This window comes from Ostrinia furnacalis, unplaced genomic scaffold (assembly GCF_004193835.3).
Source record: "Ostrinia furnacalis isolate ACB-3 unplaced genomic scaffold, ASM419383v2 OfSCF0876, whole genome shotgun sequence".
In the NCBI taxonomy this organism is placed as follows: Eukaryota; Metazoa; Arthropoda; class Insecta; order Lepidoptera; family Crambidae; genus Ostrinia; species Ostrinia furnacalis.
The window spans coordinates 906,042-933,187 of NW_021131115.1; the positions used below are offsets into that span (position 1 = coordinate 906,042).

At 38.6% G+C, this 27,146-nt stretch overlaps 1 protein-coding gene across 1 annotated transcript; it reads left to right on the plus strand.

Annotated features, from left to right (window-relative positions):
- The first annotated feature begins 474 nt into the window (after positions 1-474).
- Positions 475-26,626, plus strand: LOC114350384 (NACHT and WD repeat domain-containing protein 2). Its single transcript, XM_028301159.1, has 17 exons — positions 475-577; positions 4,998-5,086; positions 10,650-10,795; positions 11,475-11,649; positions 12,223-12,367; positions 12,818-13,043; positions 18,103-18,213; positions 19,350-19,437; positions 20,061-20,148; positions 20,524-20,678; positions 21,286-21,489; positions 21,853-21,992; positions 22,333-22,444; positions 22,618-22,716; positions 22,991-23,160; positions 25,351-25,514; positions 26,520-26,626. The coding sequence occupies exons 1-17, from the start codon at positions 475-477 to the stop codon at positions 26,624-26,626; spliced, it is 2,322 nt and encodes a 773-aa protein (XP_028156960.1).
- Positions 26,627-27,146: the final 520 nt, after the last annotated feature.

Sequence of the window (27,146 nt, forward strand, 5' to 3'; positions counted from 1 at the left end):
AGAACTGTCAGATGTCCGACGTGACATGACACACACAAAATTAAGACCTTTGGCTGGTTTTATGCTCCAATTAGATATTATTATTACTTACATTAGATACTTATTACGTATACCTACCTACTTTCATTCAGTACACAGAACAGCATAGCAATTACAGAGAAAACTGTCTGTTACATTTACACATCTAAACTACTGAAGCTATTTTGATACGATAATCAAATGTTTTAAATTATCTTTATTAGTAATTTGTTAAAATTTACCTATGTGAACAAAATTCCTTATGTTGGTTTTATAAGAAATGTGGAAACTATTTTTATATGCTTCTGATTTTAATAAATTATGTAGTTTGTAAAGAGTGACCGAAATCCATTCAGATAAATCCCCGGACTAAAATCAGTTTACATATTCAAACCCCCTGACCCTGATCCCTTACTAAACGATAAAAATTCTTCTTCCAGAAACCCACCATAAACAATGGACGACCGCACCATAGACCTGATCTTCGCGGGCTCGCTCAAGTTGCTTCCACCGGTCAGCTCGAAGATCGTGAGGATCTTCACCAGCTCTACCTTCACAGGTAAGAAGCACCGAAGACTGCTACTATCCATTGCTGGACACTACAGGCATGTCTCATAGGAAGCTATTGTGCAGTTTTGGGTCTACCATCGACGCGTCCTCAGGTTACGGATAGGGGAACGCCCCCCATTCGTGAGGGGTCCCAGCAGAGTAAATACAAATGAGTAGGTCATCTTCATAGAAACGCACCGAGCGCGGTTAGCATGTGAACGCGCCAATACGTATGCGGCGCGCACGCACACACTGACAAAATTTAGCGTGGATTAGCGGGGAGCCAGTCGTGGTTGCGCCGTATTGGCGCGCTCACATACAAACCGCGCTCGGTGCGTTTCTATGAAGATGACCTACTCATTTGAATTTACTCTGGTCCCGGTCGACCAGTGCAGACATAAACCCCGTGCGCGGGAGATCTCGTCAAGCCACCGGGGATGCCGGGTCGTTTTCCTGGTCCGCTATGTAGTGGACATCTTTAAAAACCACCACAGACGGGGGCTAGAGGGGTGTTTGCCCAGGGGCGCTCTCAGTACTCCTCTGATCAGCAGAGTTGTCTGAGCAGCGGCATTGAGAAGGCCGTCCCCCGATATGCCGGACCAGGGGTCCGCTGAGTGCTCTCATGGTCGCCACTCAAGAACTTTCCTGCCCCAGCGGCCATCAGCTCTACGAGCTATGTGCCGTGTGAGGTGTACATACTCATAGGACCTAAATGAATAACTTAGTCTTAAGAAATCGCTTCATACACATGAAACCATTACCTAACTCAGTTTCAGGCCTATTTAGTCGCACTAAACTGCAGTTTAGTGCTAAAACTGTTCAGAACGTTTACAACTTCTTAGTAGAATTCGCCACACCTGTCCTTTGGGGGCACGACATCGTCATCCCAATTTGAACTTTATACAGTTGTAATAAAAGCTTAAATTTTTCGGATAAGTAATAGTAATGCCGTTAAAGGTTTTATGTTTCGCGTGTAGCGAGTGTTTATTCGGATTTTGCTCGTTAAAATATATTTAGCGGTTGTAAATTAATATTATGAACTTTTGCTGATATTTTTTCGACTCAATTCCTTAGTCTGTAATGTGCTAAATAAATACGAGTTTTCAGAATGATTACTAACTTTTCTTATATTCGGAGTTTCCCTGCGTACAAACTAGGTATGTATATTGAATAGAAATTATTAAATATTTCGTTGCAAAATCACACCTATGACCACTACTTAAGATGCATTATTGAGCTTGACTTGCCGTCTTAATAATGTCCATCGATTCCTGCAAAAATACTCGGCCATCGGATTTTCATCGAATTTTCCCTAAAAGCCATTTTTAATAGCAATTCCGTTGATTTTGTCTGTAACGTTATGGCGCATAAAAACCATACTGCAAGTAGGAACAGTAACTCCAATTTGTAATCGATAACTTCACTGTAGGAGAGGCCTATTACGTAGTATGGATGTCCTAGGGCTGAAATTTATTTTATTTATTTATTACACATACGATATTATTACAGGCAAACTTAATGCAATGGTATACAATGATTATGATGATGAACTTCACTTCCATCATTTTAATTTATCAATTGAAACAAATCTAGTATTGAACAGAATTCATATTAAAACTCATCTTATGTTTTTGCTTGTTGTCCCAAAACGTATGTAACTTGATAATAAATGATAAGAAATCATTTATTTGCTCAGAAACATGGTAACAAAATGGTCGTTAGAAAATGTCAAGACCAACATGTTTTGTCCAGGATAGGCATGCAAATTTTACAAAATTAGAATCTATTAATAATAATAATATAGTAATAAATTAATTAAAAAATAAAATCAATGTCATTATAGGTACATAAATCAATCAGTCAGAAATTCTTTGACAGTATAAAAATAGGTATTAAAGATAAAACTGAAGAAAGTCATCGTTTTTGCGATATTAGATCAAATCTTTGCTAAAAGTCTCTGTCTATTACCATATAGTATTTTATTTATGGTTTTTCAATCAAAAAGATAATTAATGAAAATCTTTAAAAAATCCTTGAAGGGGCGTCAAATTATCTTCTTTTTAGAAGCATGTTTTTTGGAAACTCTTGTTTTAAAAAAGGCTTACTCGTCCTTCTTGCAGTGTGGTAAAGTGTTCCATCAAAATTCGTGCGCTAATTAAATTTCGAGCGATCGCATCCACTATCAGATAATGCTTGTTAATTAAAAGTTCTCCCTCCCCTCCCCCCACCCCCCACAGAAGGCTATTGTTGTATATTTTATTACTCAAAGTAGGTCAGCGAAGAATCCACGGAAGTTTGGATAGCAGTCTATGAAGGCTTTTTGATAATACTTACTCTTACCCTTGTTTTTTTATCACAAAACAGGGTCATTTCAGCGCCTTTACTGTGATCTTTTGTCTGTGTTTATGTCTGTAAGTTTGCTCAGAAACGTGTGGGAGAATACAATCTTTATTTGTTAGTTAATCAAAATCTTACTTCCCATTTAGTTCAAGCTAAATAAATTCATCAATTCATCAAACAAAAATTGATCAAGATGGTTTCACAACAGATTAAGAAAACTCGAAAGCTCTTTTTTTATAAGTTCGCTTTATTTCTTTTGCTTTATAGGCCATAACGGTTCACAATGATAACCAATGCTTGTACTAAAAAAAAATCTTTCTTTATTTATTTCTTCTTCTTCGTCTCCTTGTACATGATCCGAATAAAATTTTGTCTCACTATTTTCTTTTTATAAATACCTAAACCAACAGAGGTTAATGCCCTCGAGGAAAAGCTTTTGACAGATGGCAAGATCTCACGAACGAAACCACGGGCAAAGGCTTGCAATAAATTACCGTCAACCTGCATTACAAAATCTGCATTGTGCTGACGCAGTTGCAACCAGGTCGACGTGCCACGTAGGCACTGCATCTATATAATGGAAATTAGACACGACTGTACCTAGTGCCTGACTAACTTTCATTTAATTCAAACTTTACTTGCCTACTTACTTTACTTTCAACAACAACAAAACTTAAATCTTACAATTAGGTCGATTAAAGAAAAAAAAATCTAAAGACTTTCGAAAAATGTATTGCGCCGGAAACTCTTCTGTCCTTCAAGACTCCTCTTTTCCAATTAAAAGACTTCCACTCCTGGATAAGGTTTCTATAACAGCTGGTCCTCCAACATCTGCATATAGGCGCCTCCAGCAAGCCTGGTGCTTGTCATCGGTCTACCGAGTGGGAGGTCCACTTACTCTACGTCTCTCTGTGCATGGTCGAGATCTTTTCTATCGAAATGGCCATCAGTTCTACGAGCTAATGATATTAATTTCATAAGGCTTAAAAGAGTATTCCAGGGTATATAATTCCCATTTTTGATCACGGCATTCTTAACAACAATTACGAGTATTTGTGGAGTGTGAAAGCTCAAAACCTACGGCTTAATTTATCAAAAAAAAATTAGTGTTTGAATTCAATTCGATCTTGTTCTCATTTTTGGCCACGTGGGCAAAAAAGCTCTCACAACACCAAATCTTCACTCTGTATAGACACGTAGGACTAGGAGGGTGTAAATTCGGCGCCCTGTATAGACATGTCAGAACGGGGTCACAGTTTTAAAAGCCGGCTTAGACAATGGGCGGCATTACAGAGAGTGGCGGCGTATTTACCGCCGCTCCCTTGAGCCGCCGGTCACGCGATGTTTGTGCCACAAAAGGAGGGTAAAAGGTTTAGAAAGACAATTTTCTTGATTGTTGTCTATCTTTATTAAAGGTGGACATGGGTTAGAATTGGGTAGCTGACGAAAATTTCAAGACAACTCTTTGAAAAACGGTCATTTCAGCCCTGAAAACCAAGTTGCTTTTCATTTCGCTGTAAAACTTATAAAATAGGTAATTGTTTCAAGGCTAGAATATCCTATTTTGTAGAGGCTCATTGGCGTAGAATAGAGTAGAACCTTAATTTCGAACTCCTCCTATGTTCTTCTGATTAATTTCGTTGCGGGTCCAATGACAGTTTAACTTGCCCCCGGGACAAACTTGACCTTCATTGGTTGGGTTTTGTGGCGGTCAAGCTGTAGATCCTGGCTACACAGGAGTTGCAGTGGTAGGAACGAGAGGTGGGAATAGTCCCGTTTGGCGTAGAATAGAATGCATTCCTCGACCATTTAATAACGTAAGACTAGGTCACTGTTGTATTAAATTGTCGCTCGTTAAACCTTTATTTTTAGAAGGTTTCATAGGCCAAATATTATGACACTGTTTAAGTATTCCGTAACATACCTAACTAAAAGGACTAAGCAACTGACTCCTTTTATAATAGTGACTTATCCTGAAACTTTCTCTGGACTTTCAGCTAGAGTATTTTTCTCAAATAGCTGGGTCTACGAGACCCAGTGTCCACACGTACAAGTAAAACTTAATTAATAATTGTAACTTGCCATTCCAGACACCACGATGGAGAGGAACACACTGATGGCCAAGTGCTACCCTCGTATCAAGGACTACTGCAGGGAGAAACATGGACTGGAGTTCCAAGTAAGTTAACCCTCGAATGTTCTTTCAGTCGACAGCACAGAGTTTATTTTCCTGAAGTTGGAGTACCTACCTACTCGTACGTCGATCAAAACAATAACGAACCTAAAATGCAATACTTACTCAAACTAGTAGCAGTAGGTAATTTTTTTTATGTACACACGCTCTCGCTTTAATCAAATGGCGATTCTTTGCGATAGAATGAGATGACATGACTTTCAATGGGCAGTTAACACTGTTGGCGATAGTACATACTTACTCGTATTGACCGTATTCACCGTTGTAAGAATCATGATTATTTGTAAAACAGTTGCCAATTTTCAGGAAATTTAATGTTTATGAACAAATCCTATTTAGGATCAATGACGAGTATGAGAAAAATCTATTGTTCCACACATTTTACACACAACTTTTTGTATAAAACAGCTGTTTCTTTTTTTTTAACCGAGGCTTTTATGTATTACTTCTATGTTCTTAATGTAGCCTGCCTAACACTAATAGGTCAAACTACTTTTTACCCAACTGCGCTAGAAGGAGGGTTATTTAAACATAACATTGGTAAATTTAACTGAAAATGTGAACATACATCACACAAAATAGTCGTGTCGATTCGTAGTCAACGTTACTTCGCAATCAGTTTCCAACCATTCGACTATTCCACCGAATGTTTGTGGCAAATGTATGGCCGATGCAAACGCAACCCAATGAAATGCAAATAGCGCCCGTTGAATGTTCGGAATGAGTGAATAAATGGTTTATCAAAGCTGAAACTGTATGGAGAAACATTTAATGCGCTTAAATAACCAGCAGAGCTTGTATTACATGGAGGAAATGTATATTTTATTGCAGAATTACATTTAAATATACCTAGAGACTTATGAGAGAGATGTGTAATTTTTTAATATAATTATAAAAAAACTAGCTTTCCGCCCGCGGCTTCGCCCGCGTGGAATTTTGTCTGTCACAGAAAAACTTTATCGCGCGCGTCCCTGTTTCAAAAACCGGGATAAAAACTATCCTATGTTCTTTCCCGGGACTCAAACTATCTCTATGCCAAATTTCATCAAAATCGGTTGCGAGGTTTAAGCGGGAAAGCGTAACAGACAGACAGACAGACAGACAGAGTTACTTTCGCATTTATAATATTAGTTGGGATTAAGTCTAAAAGCCTTCGGGTCAAATAATTTAATAAGTACTGCATGAAACTCAGTTTTCTAAATTCAAATAATAGCACATATGACTCTAAATCAAAAATATCTTTATTTGATTACACTAACTAAATTAATTCTTACAAATCGTCAAAAAAAATTTTTTTTAATGTAGCTCCCCTACTTCTAAAGTGGGGATAATTTTTCGTCTTCTGCCCCATCGTGTGGGGTATCGTTGGATAGGTCTTATAAAATGGCTTAGGGGTTTCTAAGACTATTTTTCCATTTAGGGATCCGTTTGCAAAATGTTAAAGTTTAAAGTGCCAATTTTTCTCCGAGCAGGGCGTCCCCCCTAAAAACTAAACTGTGTTGGCTTGAAAAATCTAGCAAAATTCGTTATAATACTGCTTTTCATGAACTTTCAAGGAAAATTAAAACGGTTAGGATACATCAGTTAGTTATATAATACATGAGTCATTTGACTCATGTATTATAAAATATTTGTAAATATTTAGTCTATTATGTAGGTTAATTATATGTATTATTCTTATTTTTCTTCTAATATAAGAGCAATATTTGAATAAACTGTTGTTTCTTAACTTGTGAAAATTTCTTACAAGAAAATATTAAATTGCTTGCTTCTGAAATTGATTATGTTAACGACGGACAACAACGGAACCCTACACTGCGCGTGGCACGACACGCACTTGACAAATTTTTTCTATTATACATTATCTACTTATAGTGAAAACCTTTGTGAAAATAGAAGTTAGGTATCAAAGATATTTTCCTACCAATAAAGAATAGCAATAATCTCATTTCCGTAGAGCAAAGCTCTAAAATACAATAAATTCCATTGTGAAAGAGCTTCCAGTATATGAAACAGTTTTCGCAAAGATCCTGCTTCTATTAAAATAAAATGAATTGACTTAAAACGATTGCTATGAATCTTTCATTTTATAGTAGGAATGAGAAAAGGATTCGCAATATGGAGTCGACTGAAGCTTTTGTAATTTTTATAAGGAATATTATTGGCAAAGGTCGAGCATCGTGGTCTTACTCTGTTGAATATGTATCTATGTAGACTTTTCTTCAGTTTGGTACAAACATTTTCATACATTTATGAACGTTATTGTCACCATTGCCGTTTTTGAAGCCTTGAACTGGTAATTAAAAACCAGTAGATTACTTGTACGTGTGTAGTCGTAGTTTGAAATAAATTGTTTTAATATCTCCCAACTGGGTACTGAACCCAGAATTTCAGGATTTTAGAGAGTTCAAATTCTTTTTTATTTCGATAAGATGGAGCTATACTAGTTTTAGGTAATTCTACATGTAATTTTTTATTTGTCCTTATTTTTTAATAAATGTTGTTAGAGTTTTGTTTTAATTAAAATTTAATTACCCTTTGGAATCTAAGTATGAGGGTTTTCACAATAATTGTTTTTGTCTCGTTAACTTTTCCCAGAAAATATATTTCCCAGAAGCCAGATGAGTAATCTACTCAAGATTAACTATAAAAATTGATGTCTTCCTCTGATCCGTTCTCAAATCCTCATTTACGTTTAAGGGCAGGAACTCACAGAAAAATATATTCCTAGACCGGGTTATTATGATTTCTAGGGCCAGATTATAATTGGGCACTTAATTAAAAACTATTTAAAGAGGCACTTACTTAAAAGCTTTGCTGCGGCACCAAGTTTCAAATTATAAATAGTAGGTGTGTAACTTTATTGCATGAAACGAACCCAACCTATAAAGAATGGTAAGAATCTTGTATTTTCTCGCTAAATAACTCTACTTGGTTTTTGCTAAAGAATTATCTGGACTTTTTTATGACCAAAGGTCTCGACGCCAAAATTACTAGAATCTTTCAATAAATAATTACTTAAAAGAGAGCTCCCCCTTAACAGTCCCTCTTTTGATTCCCTTAATCTTACGATATCCCGATATTTTTCCTTGAAAACGCAAAATGAATTTAAATAATAAGCCACGATCTAAACGACTCGGAAATCGTTTGGGTGAGAACGCTTGTTTTTATTTTTTACTTTCATATTTAAATTAAGGAGAATTTTCCGGGCGGATATAATGAGGTGATTAAATCGGCAGTTAGGTAATGCTCTACAGAATTTAATAATTTGGAGTTTTTGGAGTGAGTTGGTGAAAATTCTAAGCAATAAACGTAAAACACAACATCTATACTTATAATAAATCTGTAGAGAGGTCAATTCTGTACATGAAATATATTTTCAAAATAACTATCAGGGTGTGATTAGTGATCGATACTGATGCCAAAAATGCAATCAGTAAAATTTTTGTCTGTCTGTCTGTCTGTCTGTCTGTCTGTCTGTCTGTCTGTCTGTCTGTCTGTCTGTCTGTCTGTCTGTCTGTCTGTCTGTCTGTCTGTCTGTCTGTCTGTATGTTCCTTATAGAAACAAAAACTACTCGACGGATTTTAACGAAACTTGGTACAATTATTCTTCATACTCCTGGGCAGGTTATAGGATACTTAGGAATTCCCACGGGAACGGGGATTAGCGGGAAAATCCTTTTGTATGAAAAATCTAAACCGCTTAAGTTAGACGCTTGAAATTTGGCATGCAGGTACCTTAGTAAACTTAAAGCTTAGTTACTACAGGATATTGCAAAATTCCCACGGGAACGGGAGTTAGCGGGAAAAAACATTTGTATGAAAAAATCTGAACCGCGTAAGATAGATGAAGGGGGGGGGGTAAAACGAGATCCACGCGTACGAAGTCGCGGGCGGCCGCTAGTAGGTAATAATTATAATAATTAAGGATGTGAAAATAGGTACCTACCAAATTATGTGAGTTATATTACAGGCCATGCATGCGGCTGTAAAAAGAAATACTTGCATAGAATTACATAGGTATCTAGGTAAAATACACCAGTGACTTTACAAAAATAACAGGCTTGAAAAATACCTAGTACCTTCAAAACTTTTCAAATGAGATTTTCTGTATCAGGTTCGGACCAGGAAAGTCAAGAACAATACAAGCGAAAACAGAGGTTTCAAACTATTTTATTTGAGCTCTAGCTAGTGCCGGTGCCAGGGTTGATGTATTGAACAATTAAAATTAACCATGAACTACACACGCTAGGGCTGGACAGGTGTCGATAGTTTCAAAGTCGAGGCTCACGCGAACGTGCTATGAGTTTAACAGAACTAATAATAGTTCTAAAAGGAGTTATGCAACCAATTTCGCGGAATTGGCGAATGCAAGAAAATTAGTTTGGTTTTTAACACACGGTTTTTATTACTATTACTGGTATTACTCAGGGTTGCTTTACTTGTTTCTTAGGAGATAAGTAAGTTTTTTTTTCGTTTTCGTAGAATTTATGAGACTAACGATTGAATCTAATGACTGAAAAACTAGCAAACGACCTAACCAAAACAATGATCTATAGAATTTGTGGCTGTAGAGTTAGAAGCTTGACTTTCTATAGTTTCTACATGAGATCTGATAGCTTTCTTCTGACAGTACGAGGTGTATGGCAACATTTTACATGAAAATATGTATAACCCACCATGTCGGTAACTCATATTTTATCGATGGTCGATAGAATGACAGCACTATTTCCGTCGACCGAAATACTCGCCGAGGGCTGGGTTTTTGTGAATGTTTACAGCTCCCGTTTGCGCCTAGCACGGCTATTTGCGTTCGTTTACAAAACTACGCCAAAGAATAACTTAATAGAACAGTTCTTCCTTTGAAATTGAACGAAGTTGGGTTGATCTTGCCTAAAATTGAGTCTTGATTTTCATTTTGTTTGAAGTGTTTACAATATTCAAATCTGTTTCATGAAAGTAATAGCGTCGACTTTGAAAATTCATGGAATTAAAATTTCTATGAAATTCAAGAAAATATATATTTTTTTGCACTAAGCGGAGTGACGATCTGGAGAAGGGCACATGAGGGCAGCGCCGGACCGGTTATTCAGACATTCTTGGACGAGGTACTTGTCCAGCTGTGGACAGCATTTGGCTAAAACAACGACGACGAATTGTTTTCTTTCAACGAATCTCACTCGGGGGAGGATGCGACCTATGATGGAGCGAACTTTCCAAAAAAAAATCCAACTCGCCTTGATTAAGTATCCATTGATTTATTTCTTTTAAATTGCGATCTCCAACCCGCCTGCCAAGCGTGCGGATTATGGCAAAACCCTCCACTATAGTAGAGAAGGCTCATAGTCCAGCAGTGGACTATAAAGGCCTGTTGATGATGATTTTTTTTCTCTCCTTTTTATATCTGCAATCGACTTGGGTCATAATCAGATGTTTTGTCTTGCTTTTTTTTGTGTTCATAAGAAGAGGTATTTCAGTAAATTCTCTCCCTCGGTCTTCACTCAGTCACGTTGATGATGATGATGATTTATTTCTTTTATTTTCCAAGGTGGTGGACATGAGATGGGGTGTCAGAGACGAAGCCACAGACGACCACATGACCACAGAGCTGTGTATGAGGGAGATCAAGAACTGCCAGCGGTTGTCCATGGGACCCAACTTCGTGGTGTTTCTGGGACAGAAATATGGTTACAGGTCAGTCTTTTAGCCAAATGACGTCCACTGCTGGACTAAGGTCTCCCTTAAGGCTTACCATAACGACCCGTCCTGCGCTGCCCACATCCATATTTTTACCGCGACCTTCACCAGATCGTCGGTCCACCTAGTGAGAGGCCTGCCCACGCTACGTATTCTGCTCCAACGGCCATCGTCTCTACAGGTCAGTAATTGAATAAACTATGTATGTGACTAATGGTGAACAAATTAATGTAAAAGGATAAGACTATTAAAATGAATATTTTATGTCGTGAATGAGTTCCTGGAATAAAATTCGTGATCATTTCTTGATTAGTCTGTCTGTACCAAATAGGCAACACAATTCGTAGGTCGTGGAGACCATGCAAAAAGTAATATTTATTAGAGCTCTAAATTGTGCGTACTTGCGCACTCAACTTTTAATTCCTTTAGGACTTTTTAAGCTTCTTTCGTCAGGTAACTTCCCTAAAAATGATATTTTTTGTAAATAGAAAAGACTTATGCTTCTTTACATAGTATAAAACAACGACGTCCAGTCTGTCTTTAAAGGAGATCTGCGCAAAGTATTTAAATGCGGTTTTTATCAATGAATAGAGTGATTCAAGAGGAAATTATTTAATTTGCACCATGGTGAATCCGGGTCTGGTCGCTAGTACAATATTTTATTACATTTTTTCAGGCCCATACCCACCTACGTCCTCTCATCCGAACTCCAAATGCTCCGAGATGAACTTGCAGCGGGAGGAGTCGACGTCATCCTCCTCGACACTTGGTACAAAAAGGACTCAAACGCTGTACCTCCGGTGTCAGTTCTGCAGCCCATCTCATCTATACTGATCAATTTCAACAACAAGGTACATACTGGTCCCGAAATAACCTGTTTTAAGCGTAATTGGTAGGAGTAATTGGGTTTTCAGCGATTCGAGAGTCACTCAAAGGGTGCCAACGGGACCTTACCTAATAATACTAATGATTCTACTGTGTATCTCTCGTATGTCTGTCAAAACTTACGTTCTCTCACTGTATCTCAAAAATACGGGATTATTATCACTTACTCTCACTGCTGCAGCTCCTAAGTAGTCAGTTTCTACAGCTAAGATAGGTACTAAACAGCATCTATTTATCAAAGTATTTTTTAAATGTGCACAATATAAACATCTGTAAATCCTACTCAAGCGTTAGTTACAGCAGCAAGAGCAAGAGGTGAGAATAGTCAGGTCATTTTTTTAAAAATAAACCATGAATTTCCGTAGCCTGATGATTGAAAGGGAAAGATTAACCGGCTATAAGACCTAAGACCGATCTGAACTTAATACATTTCGTTTTTAACTTTTTAACAAATTTCTTCAAGAATGATCCACCGACTTTGGGTACAAATTTAGAAAGAGCAAGTAAACTTGAACCATTTCTTTGAATTCCTTTTCCAGAGAGTACCAAAACTCCAAGCAGAGGACCAGGCAGTCTGGTGGGACACGCTGTGCAAGATGCAGAAGCTGTTTCGCAAGGCCTCGTCCCAGCTGTACGCTGCTGGCAAGATGGATAAAGACGCCATGCACAACTACTTTATGTCTGGTAAGTTTACGTAGTCTACCTCGGACAAACGATTCAGCTAGGTAGGAGGTCCAATTTCGAAAAAGAGGTCAATCGTCGAATCCAACTCGGCTGGGTAGCGTTCGGGAAACTACGCAGCATCTTTTCGTCCAAAATACTATATACATGCCTGAAGACGAAAGTCTACAACCAATGTGTGTTACCAGTGATGACTTATGGTTCGGAAACGTGGCCTCTCACTATAGGCCTTATACAGATTGAGATGATGATGATGATGATGAAAGGAATCGTATCGTATTAGCAAGTCTTCTCGTGTTAGCGTTGGCGATCACTTACCATCAGTTGTCCTCTTAGATGACAAGAGAGTACTCTCAGGCACTCTCTACGAAAGATATAAACTATAATAAGTAAAATAATGATAATGATAAAATATTAATGCTACTGGTGATGATGATGATATTTCCATTCCAGTGACGGAGCGCGAAGTAATCAACGGGGTGCTCAACGTAAAGAACACCAAGAACCATTGCTTAGCCTACGTGCGGTACATCAACAACATCAACCTTCAAAACCTGAAGAAGGCCAGCAATTTCGTGGACATCCTCAACAGGAGTTTGGATTCGGAGGCATCTAAGCTGCTGGCAGATTTGAGAGACGTCAGACTGCCAGAGAAGATTGAGACGACTAATATACAAAAGTGAGTTAAGTGTATTGAAAATAGACAAATAGGCTTTTATAAAGCGCTTTTAAAATTGAGGAATGGGAGGAAAGATGAATAGCACTGGCACACATTGTTGTCCTGAAGCAGTGGTAGAGTTTAACAGGGACGTCAAAAAGAACTTTTTAATGGGGCAATTTATTAATTTTTAGAGCCTTTTCTAGAATACGTTCATAACATCAGTGAGACAAAATTTTGAATAGTCAATCTCTTTTATGATAAGTAATTTGTTCCCTTCTTGTTTTGTGTGCTGTGCAATGTAGTGTTGATGTACTTATTTGTCCTTCTTTAGAATATTGCTAATATCCTACTTTTTTAATATGATTGTGTTAAGAGAAAGTTCACTATAATAGTCCAGCAATCGACAAAGATCTTATTAGCAGTAGCCAACTCAAGGATTTTTGACTGCCAATGTCCAATTCGACGTCGAAAACTTTATTCTATAGTCGCCTAAATTTTTATCATCAACTTTTGTTAATAATTGAAGGGGTGAGTGGACAAAGGTCTTAACTAACAAAATGAGTTATTAGTGTTTGAAAATGTTAATCTGCTCATACCACATTTGAATCCTGAAATGTATGAATGCTTGTCAGATAACACCTTTGTTAAGGTTTGACACGTAACAAAATTGCGTGTTTTGAGCTCATTAGTCAATTTTATCATCACTTTTGTACCAAACTCAAGTCCCCAAAAGACAGGACTACCTAGTTTGGGGACTACCAGTAAGTCACCTGAATTCCTATTAGTTTAACTACTTTGTAAGCATATGTAACTAAAGTGCATTTTTCTGGAAATAAAATTTATTATTATTATTCTCTTTATTAACTTTGGTTCTTAATTTTAAATATTTTTTTACAATGTAAATTATCAAAAAAAATAAATAAAAATACATTATAAAAAAATACTTAAAAATAGTTATTCCGCTGGTAGCGGAGCAGGGCCCAAGCTACCGGTGGTCAGGGTCACAGGCTGAGGAACCTCCGGACAATGCGTGCCGTGCTGAGGATCACCGCCTTTTGCATCTGACCCTTGAGCCAACCATCCAGCGAGAGCTTCTTTAGATGTTGGTCGAAGCTCTTCGCTATTAGCCCGTTTGCCGAGACAACTATCGGGACAATGATCGTCGAGTCAACATCCCACATGGCGGTCACCTCGTGGGCCAAGTCAAGGTATTTGCTTTGCTTTTCCTTCTCGGCCTTCACGAGGTTTTCGTCATGCGGGATGGTAATGTCAACGAGCATTGCCCGACGTTGGGATCGGTCAACCACCACAATATCAGGCTTATTACAGACAATAGTCCTGTCTGTGATGATAGAACGATCCCAATAGAGCAATGCATGACCATTTTCGAGAACTGGCACCGGCTGGTATCGGTAATAAGGCGTCTCAGATTCAAGAAGGTCGTACTGAAGAGCAAGTTGCTGATGGATGATTCTGGCTACTAGGTTATGCCTGNTCAGTCTCGCCGAATATGTTACCTTTTGTAAGCCAGGTGGATGATGCAGATTGGTCGACGTGATCTTGTTCTAACTGATGTGGATACCTGCCATGTAGTGCTTTTTTCTTCCAGTTTTCTATTTTCTGTTCGTCTTTGAGCATTTTCAGTTTTGGGTCGTATTGGATATTGTTCAGTTGAAGGGGTGTTCCGGCGTGGGGGAGGGTTGTTATTGCTTTGTGTAGTTTACTGTCATTGGCTTTTGTGAGAAAGTATTTACGGAGATTATCTATTTGGGTGTAGTGTAGGTTTTTTATGTCTATGAATCCGCGGCCTCCTAGTTTCCTTTTTAGGGTGAATCTTTGAACTGCTGAGTGGATATGGTGAATGTTGTGTTTATTGCTGGCTGTTCTGGTTGCGGTATTAAGAGCTTCTAATTCAGTGTCTGACCATTTAACGACTCCAAAGGAGTACGTCAAAATGGGTATTGCATAGGTGTTAACAGCTTTTATTTTGTTTCTTGCAGAGAGTTGAGTTTTGAGTATTTTATTGAGCCTCTGTTTGTATTTAGTTTTAAGTGTAGTTTTAATATCTGTATGATTTATTGATGTCGACTGTTGGTACCCTAGATATTTGTATGTCTCTTTCGGATCCATGCTGTCTATTGAGCCCCCTTGTAATTCTAACTCAAATGATTCTGTTTCTTTATGTTGGCCTTTTATGATGCTGTTAATTTTACACTTGTTGGTACCGAAAGTCATCTTAATGTCTGTGCTAAATTTTTCAGTCAGTTGGAGTAGGTGGTTGAGTTGTTGTCTATTGGCTGCGTAGAGTTTAATGTCATCCATATATAGCAAGTGTGTGAGTTTGATATCATTGTCTTTGTCTATTGTGTATCCGAAATCAGTTTTGTTGAGGATCCTGGAAAGAGGATTTATGGCTAAGCAGAACCACAAAGGGCTGAGAGAATCACCTTGGAAAATTCCGCGCATAATTTTTATGGGTGTTGTAGAGAGTGTGGTGTTACTAGTTCGTATATTAAGTTTAGTGGACCAGGTACTCATTGCGTATTTTAAAAACTGTATGAGTGTATTGTCAACCTTGTAAATTTGAAGGACATGTAAAAGCCATGTATGGGGAACACTATCAAAAGCTTTTTGGTAGTCAATATATGAGTAGAATAGGTTTCTGTGTTTTTGTTTGACTTGGTTGTGTATTTCAGTGTCAATGACTAATTGTTCTTTACATCCCCTAGATCCCTTACTGCAACCTTTCTGTTCTTCGGATATAATTTTGTTTAGGTTAATGTGTGAATTCAGTTTGTGTGAGATGATGGATGTGAGAAGTTTGTAAATAGTGGGGAGGCATGTAATCGGTCTGTATTTTGTAGGGTTGGTTGTGTCGTTGTCTTTAGGTTTCAAATATGTAATACCTTGTGTTAAAAAGGTGGGCAAATCTTGTGGGTTATGGACGATATGGTTGAGTGTTTTTGCGATATGTTCATGTGTTGCAGTAAAATATTTAATCCAGTAGTTTTGTATTTTGTCTGGTCCTGGAGCTTTCCAGTTTAGAGTTTTATTTATCGCTTGTGTTATTTATTTATGACTATTTCCGGCATTCCGGTTTTGTCGTCTTTATTTATGACTATTTCCGGCATCACATCTATGTTTTCAGTCTCTTTTTCTTCAATGTCAACCCAAGATGAGTGTGGATTATGTTGAACCGGTTTTGACCACACATTCTCCCAGTATTTTTGGACGTCGTCTACATTAGGTGGGTGAATGATTTTAATCTGTTCTGCGTTAAGATTTTGATAGAATAATTTCTGGTTATTACTGAATAGAATATTGTCTTTTTTCCGTTGGTTGCTTGTTTTCAGTCGTCGTAATCGTTTAGAGTAAGCTTGTAATTTTTGTTTGGTGGTATCAAGGCGGTCAATTAATTCATTTCTGCAGGCATTGTTAGGGTTTAGTTTTCGTTGCTTTTTCTGTGTGAGATTTCCATTTAGATATTGAGTTAGGCGGCCTATTTCTTTACGTAGTTCTGTAATCTTCTTTTCTATCCGTATTTCCCACTGCGGCTTATTTTGACCTGGTGTTTTATTGGTTGCATTGTTGTCCTTTTGTGTCGTTTGTTTAGCATGGATGGTAGTTACAGTTTTTGCTGCGCTGTATATAATATCATGAATTTCTTCCAATGTAACTGTTTCTTTTGTTTTTAAGTGTTCTTCTATTATGATGTTAACCGTATTTACTGCTTTTATCACATTTCGAGATGTCTGGAGCTTAGGTATGGCTGGTCTGAGAGTTGGATTCGTACCTGTATATTTAATAAGCATTTCCATGAAAACATTTTCGATTTTATTGAAGTTTATTGGCTCTGATGTTCTGGTTGGCAGTTCAGTATCCGTCGTTTGTATATGTTCCGTGGTTTCTAGCGCTTGAGATATACCTGTAGAAGCATGTTGTGTAGTATTTGTTGATGTATTTTGTAGGCCAGGGGTATGCATGTCTATTGTAGATTGTTGATCATCGTTTGGTAGCGAGTCGGACTGGGATTGTTGTACGGCACCATTGGTGTTATTGTGTTCGATTAGATTATCTATAATTTGATTGGTAGTTACCGCAACTGATTGTTTTAGATGCTCTCTTTCAGATATTGGTATTCTATTATTTCTATGTATGACACGAATCTGATCTGCTAGTCGTTGTTCAGATAGATGGCTTAATTCTGGGAAAGTTTCTATGAATTTTTGATGTAACAGGGGTCTGTATGCTGTCATATCCGTTTCACAAAGTGTGACTATATAGTAGCAACGGAGGAGTTCTTTATTAATTGGGTAAGTCCATTTCATCCGTTGTCTACTTTTGCCAGCTAGGGTGGTTGCGGGAAGCATGTCCTGCAAAACACTTCTTGCTGGTGTGGTGGTAATAGAGGTGGACGCGTGTGTGTTATGGTCTGCGTAGGTAGGTGAGTTAATTTGTATTGTACTCGCAGAGTTGGTGATGTCAGGGGTGGGCGCAGGAGAAATAGCATAGGCTTCCTGTGCAACATCGTCTGACATAGGTGATGTTGTAGTCGATCGCGACGATGGATGTCGGAGTAAGTAAGACTGTGGAGACGAGTCAGGAGACTCGAATAAGCTTCTGGATGAAGAACGCGAGATGGTAGTGCGTGTTGTTGGTGAGTTGTTTGCTGCAACAGTACTAGACTGGGCAGTATTAAGCGATACGTTGCCCCCCTCAGATACGATGGGGCTGCCCGAACCTTGTGGTTCAGGGCGGGATTCCCTCTGTTGAGGACCCGCCTGAGGAATTCTTCTGTTTCTGAGTCGCATCGCATAATAGTTACACTATTGCACCGTTGGTCACTGGTAAGTAATTTGCTATAAGCAGCCAGTGTCCGCCCCCCACGTGGTAACAGATGGTCGTACCGGACGTGGTGTTAGGTTTGCAGGGGGCTTATTATTATTATTATTATTATTATTATTATTACTTAAAACCTATGTTCATGCAAAAAAGTAGATTTTTCAGTTTTGTCAGATAACACCTTTGTCCACTCATAATAAATGTTGTTTTTCAAAGTTATGTGTACTTTTTTCAGATACACAGTCGAGTGGATCGGCCGAGAAGGTCTGGACAACGAAACCCACGGAGAATACCTCAACCACTTTATTACCCATTTCTACAAGAACATCATCAAACTTGTAGACCGGTACGTGACTATCTTTATTTTTATTTATTAAACGCCGCTGTTTGGGTGGGAATAACATATTTTCTAAATATTCTTTCCCTTGTGGCTTAAGTAATAAATGAGCGTAGACTTAGAAATACCTAGTTTATGTTAGCCCTGTGTAATATTTATTACCTATTTATTCACGCCTAGTGTACCTACATAGTACCTACCTATAGTTAGTACCTACACATTTGATAAAATACAGAAACTAAAAAGAAATAAACCGCAATGTCATATTATTAAAACAAAAACGTTTTTGTACGCAGGACATCCACCCACAATGTGGATCGAGTCTGAAGTTTTAAAGGTTGTAGAAAGCCGCTGAATATAGCCGTTCAGCAAGGAACTTCCTATGACTGAAATGATGATGATGATGATGAAGCTTGTGTCTGTTATAAAGGACTTGCTCAGTGCCTGTGGTATGGGAAAGGCACGGGAGGGTGACATATCAGAGCCTAAGAGTAGGCGCACACCGCTGATTTTTCGTCGGCCGATAGTTTAGTCGGGCAGTTGATCAGTATGGGCATGTATGGGAGTGCGCACACTACGCCGATTCGATTTGGCCGATTTTTCATACAAATTAAAATCGGGCAAAACTATCGGCCAACTAAAAATCAACGGTGTGCGCCTACTCTAAAAGTCTGAAGCTGGCTGGTCTGGTCTGCCTGACGGTAGACGTCACAAAAATACCCTCCCGTGCCGCTCTCATACCTCAGGCACTAACTAAGCGCTTGATCTAATCCCAAACTGTGCGTCACGACGCCCTGGGGATGGAGCAAAGCTATGCTCAGAGAAGTAAGTTGTAAATGGCAAAGACCCAAGGGCGCCTCGGTAAAAAATGGGAATTCCTGATAAATAATTTACGGATATAGTTAGATCATATTTTCATCCACGAAGACGCGCTCCACCATTCTTCCGCTAATGTTTGAGTGTTATCGGTACACGCTAAATCAATCATCCATGAGTGCACACGCACACTACAGTAATGACGCTCGTATTGCTCGGATCAAACTCACCGCACCCCGCGCTTCCCTCGACCAAAAATTGGTGGGCTTCATGGATGAAACGATCTATAAATGGCTCTTAAAAGTTAATCTTCCATTTTCTACTCCCAGAGCAATGCGTAAAGAAGACAGCAGCGCCCAGGGCCAGATCGTGACGGAGATCCTTCAGCACCTGCATGCCTGCAACAACTCCGTCAAGGTAAGAATAAGAATAAGAATATTTTATTTCAGTAAAAAGTATACAGTACACTGCCTTATATCATTAGGAACATTATCAGTTGTAGCTAAACATTATATTGTAAATGAGTACAAACATTATCCAGTAATTATTGAGGAGTAGGTACAAACATGTTGCAATATGGGGTACGGTGTGAAGCCGCCGATTTTCCCTAGGTAGGTATTAGTTNCAGTAATTATTGAGGAGTAGGTACAAACATGTTGCAATATGGGGTACGGTGTGAAGCCGCCGATTTTCCCTAGGTAGGTATTAGTTTATTACAATAGGCTATGTCCATTATTATTTCTATTTTATTTTAATTTTAAGAACTACTTAATCTGTATTATCTATAAAAGCGAGCTTGAAAATTTTCATTTGTTTTAATTTACAGGTAGCAATTTTCTAAATTTTTCTTATAATAGGTGATTAATGTTGTCTCAGTCTGTCCAAAAAATTATAAAATCGGTATCTCCAAAAATCGAAGCAAAGTTCACTAAAAGATCGCAAAAATGTTTGCAAAAAAATTTGTTTCCTTTAAATTTCCCATACAAAACAACAATATCATACCACAACACTAATTAATTATTATGGTTAACCACGTTAAGGTGTTCCACGGCAGAGACGACGATTTGAAGTTCGTGGAGAACTACATGAAGAACAACTCTGAGAAACCTCTTGTGCTGTATGGAGAAGGTAGGTAAATCTTACTTAGTGGTAGTTGAAGAATGGTCAAATGGTCAATGTGGAAATGATTGGGGAGGCCTATGTTCAGCAGTGTACGTCCGACGTCCTATGGTGATGATGATGATGATAATGATAAAGATGATGATGATGATGAAGTGAACTTGAAAAAAGTTGGGGAAATAAAACCAATTAATGGAGGACCATAGTTTTTGTTTGTTTCATTGTTCATCACTGAGGAACAAAGCTCATTATATCTTTCCAGTGTCCACCAGTGGAAAAAATTCTGTTGCGTCTTCTCCCAAAGCCGAATTACTAACAGACATTGTTATTGACATTGAAATTGTTCATAATATTTCTCATCCCTCAAATGTCCTATGACTCCAGGTGGCTGTGGCAAGACCAGTCTTCTCTCCAAGAGCGCAGCCATGTGCCTGGACACCTGGTTCGCCGACGTCCGCCCTACCAATATCATCAGGTTTCTTGGAACCACTCCAGATTCCAGTGCTCTGACTCCTACGCTGATATCCATTTGTCAACAGGTAATGTTTGAGAAGACTAGAAAAGTAAGAGAGCTTGTAACTTCAAGTAATATTTTAAGAAGATGATGATCCATCCATTTGCTTCTAGTAATTTAGACAGGGTCTTCCTGGACAATGGAGGCTAAATGACCTGTGGGTTGAGTGTGAGTTTACATCAAAAGTCCTCAATAGTGAGCGCGTTAAAAAAATTTATGAAAATTTTTGTTCTTGAACGTTTCCGCTAGGGGCGCTGTATAATCCGTCATACATTTAGTATCATTTTTTTACGCGCTAACTAGCGCATTTGATGTATACTCACGCTATACATCATCGTACCTATAATAATAGTTATAGGTAGATAAGATTTTTTCATGAGGCACTAAGTGAAATTCTATAAGGCCTGGAGCTATCTTGAAATGATTTAGATTTTATATTCGTTCGTTTCGTTTCAGCCAAATGACGTCCACTGCTGGACAAAGGCCTCCCCCAAGGTTTTCCACAATGAACGGTCCTGCGCTGCCCGCATCCAGGCTCTTCCCGCGACCTTTACCAGATCGTCGGTCCACCTAGTAGGAGGCCTGCCCACTGCCTGTATTTTATATTATTTCAAAGAAACCTCTTTTTCTAGATATCATACAACTTCGCTCTACCCTTCGAGGGGATCCCAGATGACTTGGTGCCCCTCACGGCACACTTCAAGCAGTTGCTGACGATGGCCACACAGCAGCAGCCACTGCTGCTCTTCATGGATTCGGTTGACCAGCTGACTGGAATTGGCACTGAAAATAACAAAGTATCGTGGCTTCCAACAAGATTACCGCCGCATTGCAAGGTAAAATAATGACGTAATCATGATCCTCGTTAATGGTTAGGGTTAGAACGAGTAAAAATGTACGTATGATCTTCGTCTACCTAACTCGCACATACCTGCGTTTCTACTACCTTATAGAAACGCTAAACTAGAAGTAAGCACCAGCCCAAAATAATAGTGTTAAGGCAAGATATATTGAGCATGTAGTAGGGTCGTCTGTAGGCCAAGAATAAAATAATTTGAATTAAGACTGAAACGCAGCCGATGTGAATGCGATACAGCGTAGTACCGTACGTTCCACCACTATACAAAACATACTTCTTTTCCCTTCTTCTTCGCTTCATGTAGCTATATCCTAAGGAGTCTATACCATTTTATTCTTAGATAATAGTGACCTGTGCTCGCGAGGAGGCCAACCCTGAGGTGTCGAAGGAGTACGAGGTGTTGCGGCGCATGATAGACTCCGACGAGAACTTTCTAGAAGTCACGGCACTTGGGGAGGAACTTGCTATGCAGGTGTTGAAGTAAGTTACTTCGTTTTATATTCTTCAAAAAGTCTTGCCTTTATTTTGAATATTGATAATACTCATCATTCATTTTAATAACTAGGACAAACAGTTTACTTAAATTCTGTAAGTATTTATGAGAGTCCAGAACAGACATTTCTGGGATCTTCGGCATGTAACTAGAAGGGTTATTACTCTGAACAAGAAGCTATTCCAGCTTCAAAAGCAGCAGCACGAAAGCAATAGCTCCAAGAATATGAAAACTAGCTTTAATGTAATCCCAGTAGCTTTTGCTGAAGCTTAAAAAGTCATTGCAATAGTCCCACAGCTTATTGAATATGATTCTCTTTTTCTGTAGATTATGGATGGCATCAGCTGCTCGCGACTTGAACAATTACCAGTGGAGGCTGGTCTCCAACGCCATCGCCTCTTGTTCTCTGCCCATCTTCGTCAAGCTGGTTTTTGCTGAGGTATCCGTCATGTCACTTAGCCTGTTGACAGTCATAAAATTTTCATTGTTTTTGGATCTTAAGACAAGTGAATAAGATTCAAAATATGGTGGGAATTATATTCCCACTGCTTTATTAAAGATTAAATTAATCTCTAACCAAAGGATAATTTGCTAATCGTTATGTTTATTCAGGTATGCAGATGGAGAAGCTATACCAAACCCACGGACACTCATCTAGCATCAACTGTTATGGACTCCATCATGATGCTATTTGAAAGGATTGAAAAGCAGGTGAATGGTTATTATAGTCTCCAGTTCTCTAATCATTCAATTTGCGTATGTACCTACATTTTCCCAACCCGTCTGGCCAGCGTGGAGAGTGTAGAGTGTTCCTCTAGGTAAGTAAGAGAAGGGCCTTCTCTGGCAGTGGAGACTAAATGACCTGATGATGTTGAAACAAGACACCGAATAAGTAGCCAACATTACAAACACAAAAGATGCCACAATATTTAGCTTCATGCCCCTCGTCTGTACCTTATTATAGAAAAACTGTTTTCTTCCACAGCATGGCCGTCTACTGGTCTTCCACGCTCTGGCGTACATCACAGCAGCTCGCAGCGGCCTGTCGGAGACAGAACTTGAAGATCTGATCAGTTTAGATGACAAAGTGCTGGATGATGTGTACCAGTACCATCTGCCTCCTGTGAGGAGAATCCCTCCTTTACTGTGGACCAGGTGAGCGCTATTATAATGGCGAAACATCCAAATAACACCATAGTTATTTGCCCGACACTTTATTTTCCTTGATATTCTTTGCCTTAGTTACGAGAATTGTAGAGGAACTTATACGTCTTGTGCATAGATTGGATATCATGCAATTTAAACTATTTCAACTCCTCAGAATCTAAGTGCCCTTTTTAATTACAACGGGTAAGCTCTTGGCCTGCATCTCACCTGATAGTGAAGATCAGGCCGAATGGTGGAAGCGAGCTTCACCCAGAATCCTCAATTTCAGAGGAACTATCTTTATTACCTCGGACTGCTAAAACATTTTTGCTATGTTACCTCCAAAAACTTTATAGGTAAGGTAAACGGCTACTAGTTCGTGATAGTACGTAAGTTCGTAAGTTTTTTTTTCTAGCTCAAATAATAAGCAAATGGAATATTATTTATAAAAATTCTTTATTACTACAAAAACTCTATTATTTAAGCTATCTAAAAAACCAAGTACCAACATTGTTGCGCCAAAAATGAGAGCAATACGAAGCTTCAAACTCTCAGAGAGCCAAAAACGGCCGTGCGGCTTGCAAAGGTTGCTCTCATCGTAAGGTTAGCACTCCAACTTCTTAAGCTTATAAAAAGGCAAAGGAACGTCCATTTAAATAAAACTTGTAATAGTGGTTTCATGTGTTCCTTGACAATTGATTTGGCTTAGAAAAAAGTTATATGAAAACGTAGAATTCCTTTAAAATTGCGATTAATTGACTCACGAAATAGCGTACATATTATTTTTCGGGTGTCCCCTATTTCGTGACACTACCGATTCAAGGATATTATGGATAACATTTTGATGCTTGGTTTTTAAATAATTATTTATGATAATTTAAATGTAAGTTATGAAACAAATAATGCATTTATTTAAGTTTCTCATGACCTAAATTCGGTATATGTTTCGTTCACTAGAATTTATATGACACGAGTCTGAAGTTCACATACTTGACCAATTTTAAGATAAATTAGCATAAGTACTACCAGCATAATTTTGGTTTTATTTCGATTTGTTTTATTTATCTTTGTTTATTTGTATTGTATATGGGATAGATAATAGTTAATTGACACATTTTGACAATAATCCATGAATTTTACTTGGGGAATTTGGAATAATCAGTATCCCGAAACAAGGAACCGTATTATTGTTACTTTTTTCCAAGTTCGTGATATATAAATGTATGGTGTTAGGTACTTTTATGACACACACTATCAAAGAAATCGACATATTTTTTAGTTTTTAATACTTACCCACCTAAGAAATTAGTTAATTACTTACTTTTTATTATGAGTCATTGGCGTATCTGGGGTTATTTTCAGGGGGGGGGGGGGCTACCCTCTCTTGAAACAGCTCCAGGGGTGGGATTATGGGGAGAAGGGGGGGGGGAACACAAATCAAAATTATATGGGTACGAAGGGGGGGGGGTAAATCCCCCCCACATTTCTAATGGTTAATATAAATATTTTTACATATCGCTAGAAATAACAAATCTAACTTTTATGGGTATGAGCGGGGGGGGGGGGTTAAGTTACCCCCCCCCCTGCATTTCTAATGGTTATATGAATATTTTCACATATTGTTAGAATTAACAAATCAAAATATTATACTACACTCCCATTATTTCTTATGAATATTTCAGGTAAATAATATCGTCAATTTCACATAATTATTTTATTCTAAATTTTTACTATCGTTTTTAAATTTATTAAAGCCTTAATCATTATTAAAATATCCTAACTGTATGCATAAAACCTTATCCCGAAATAGGGGACATGAGTTCACGAACTTAGAAACAGAGCAAAATTTTGTCACGAAACAGGATCCAAACAAGAGGTCCGCAGAACAATTAATATAAAAAAAAGTTCAAACTATATAACTATAAATTATGTATTAACTTACTGTCAAAAGACCAAAGTTTAGCATACAAAAGCTTTCATACTGATATCATGCTTGGTTATTTTTAAATAAAATGTTAAAGTCGTAGGAGCCTTAATATACCGAAGTAGGGGGCACTTACCTTATGTATCGTCACTAACTTTGCAGAATCCGCAACGATCTAAACGAGCTTTACTAAGAAACCTCGAACTACGAAACAATGTAATTTCCGTAAAACCTGCCAAAGCTTTTACTCATTGGTATCGTCACCTGTTTTCCAGAATCCGCAACGATCTTCCCAACTACTTGTCTGAGCGCGAAGCAGATGGGGTCTCCGTGATGAACTGGTACCACAGGCAGTTCCGCGACACAGCGCGCGAGAGGTACTTCAAGAATATGAACATGGCCATGTACTTTCACTCCATGATCGCTGACTATTATCTTGGTAAGTTGATCATACTCTGCCGTCTTAAAAAAACTTTGATTCTTCAAATGTACGCACATCTTTTGTTATCATAATATGTTATTAGAAAAGTAAGTAGGTATGCCGCTAGGGCAGAAAAAATCTCGGGTGGCGACCACAAACCGGAAGACGTAGTGTGGGCAGGTGAACCTACCTATGTGCTCCAACTAAAGCAAAATAAAGAATGGCTTACGAAAAAACAGCTGTAAGTTCAAACTTTCAGTAATAGCTTGCAGCGTCGGACTGGCCATACAGTCAGGGTGGCATTTGCCAGCCGGGCCCCAGCCTGCGCGGGCCCCCCACGGCCTGGGTTGCGGGGCATGCGGCAACCGTAGCACAGAGGGCCCGCGCAGCGTGGCCCCTGTGCTACGGTAGCCCGCGTGCATGTCTCGGAAACTATGCGTCGTACAAAAAAATTGTACAGTCATAATTTGTAGAAAATTGCTTTGCCTACAAATATGTTAATATAAATTTTTGCCTTAAATTAAAGATTGAAGAAGTTACAAAAAAAATCCTTTTTGCTTATGTATAACTTCTCTAATTTAATTTAGGACAAAAAGTTATGTAAACACAGGGCCTTCTTTAACCTACTAGGGGCCCTGGGCACTTACGGATCAAGGGGGCCCTTGTCATCTAGAAGAAGGTATTTTGAGACGGACAGACGGGGGCCCCCTCCGTCGCGGGGCCCTGAGCACGTGCCTAAAGTGCCCAGTGGGAAAGAGGGCTTTGACCATTTATGTTTCTTTCATGATGCCCAGGCCTTCATTGGTTGGATTTTTGGCAGTCAACCAGTAGATACTCACATAGAATCCTGAACTATAGAACAAAGCTACAATACCGAACGGTGAAGATGTCAGACTGGCCGACTCGGGGTCCAAGGAACACTGGTTTGAACCCCGCCGCGCCGCTGGACTATTGTGGGGAAACCACTCGTCACAAAAACATAATTTAGCTAAGCGCAACGCTCTCCACGGCATTGATGTTGAGATCAGGTCAACCTGATCTTCTGGCTGTTCCGCAACCACAATTACTTGGCCGACAAGCTGCACGAGCTCAACCCTTGCTGGGGCGACGAAAAAGTCTCGATTTCATAAAAAAGGAAGTGTATTTGTACGGCGAACAATTGGGAAATAAATTTTCTTGTTACTGGTATCATTCCCGTATTTAATTTTTGAAAGCCAAATTCAAGCAAAATACGCGTCGAATCGTAGTGCTTACTTATGAAATGTAACACTGGTCACTTTCTTTAGTTTTTCTGATGTATTTAGACACCCTTTCACAGCACAAACCGTCTTAATTAATTAAAAGTCGTCGGACGTGTTTTCCAATTTTTCACTTTGACAGTTCATGTGACGTTTACGAGTAAGCCATTCTGGCTTACTAAAATCTGCCTCACCTTTCGTGCACTGACTATCTATCTAGGTTTTATTAATCTAAGACCTTACCATATTACGCATCGATAGCGACAGTTTAATTGATGAACAAAATAGTATTGATAAGTGGCCAGCTTTTGGGTCCAAAACTGACAATTCAAATCACTGTCAGTCANTTATTATTACTTGATTTTAGCAATTCTGCGAGCTGTGTCAGTCACTTTAGTTCTCCTGCGGATCT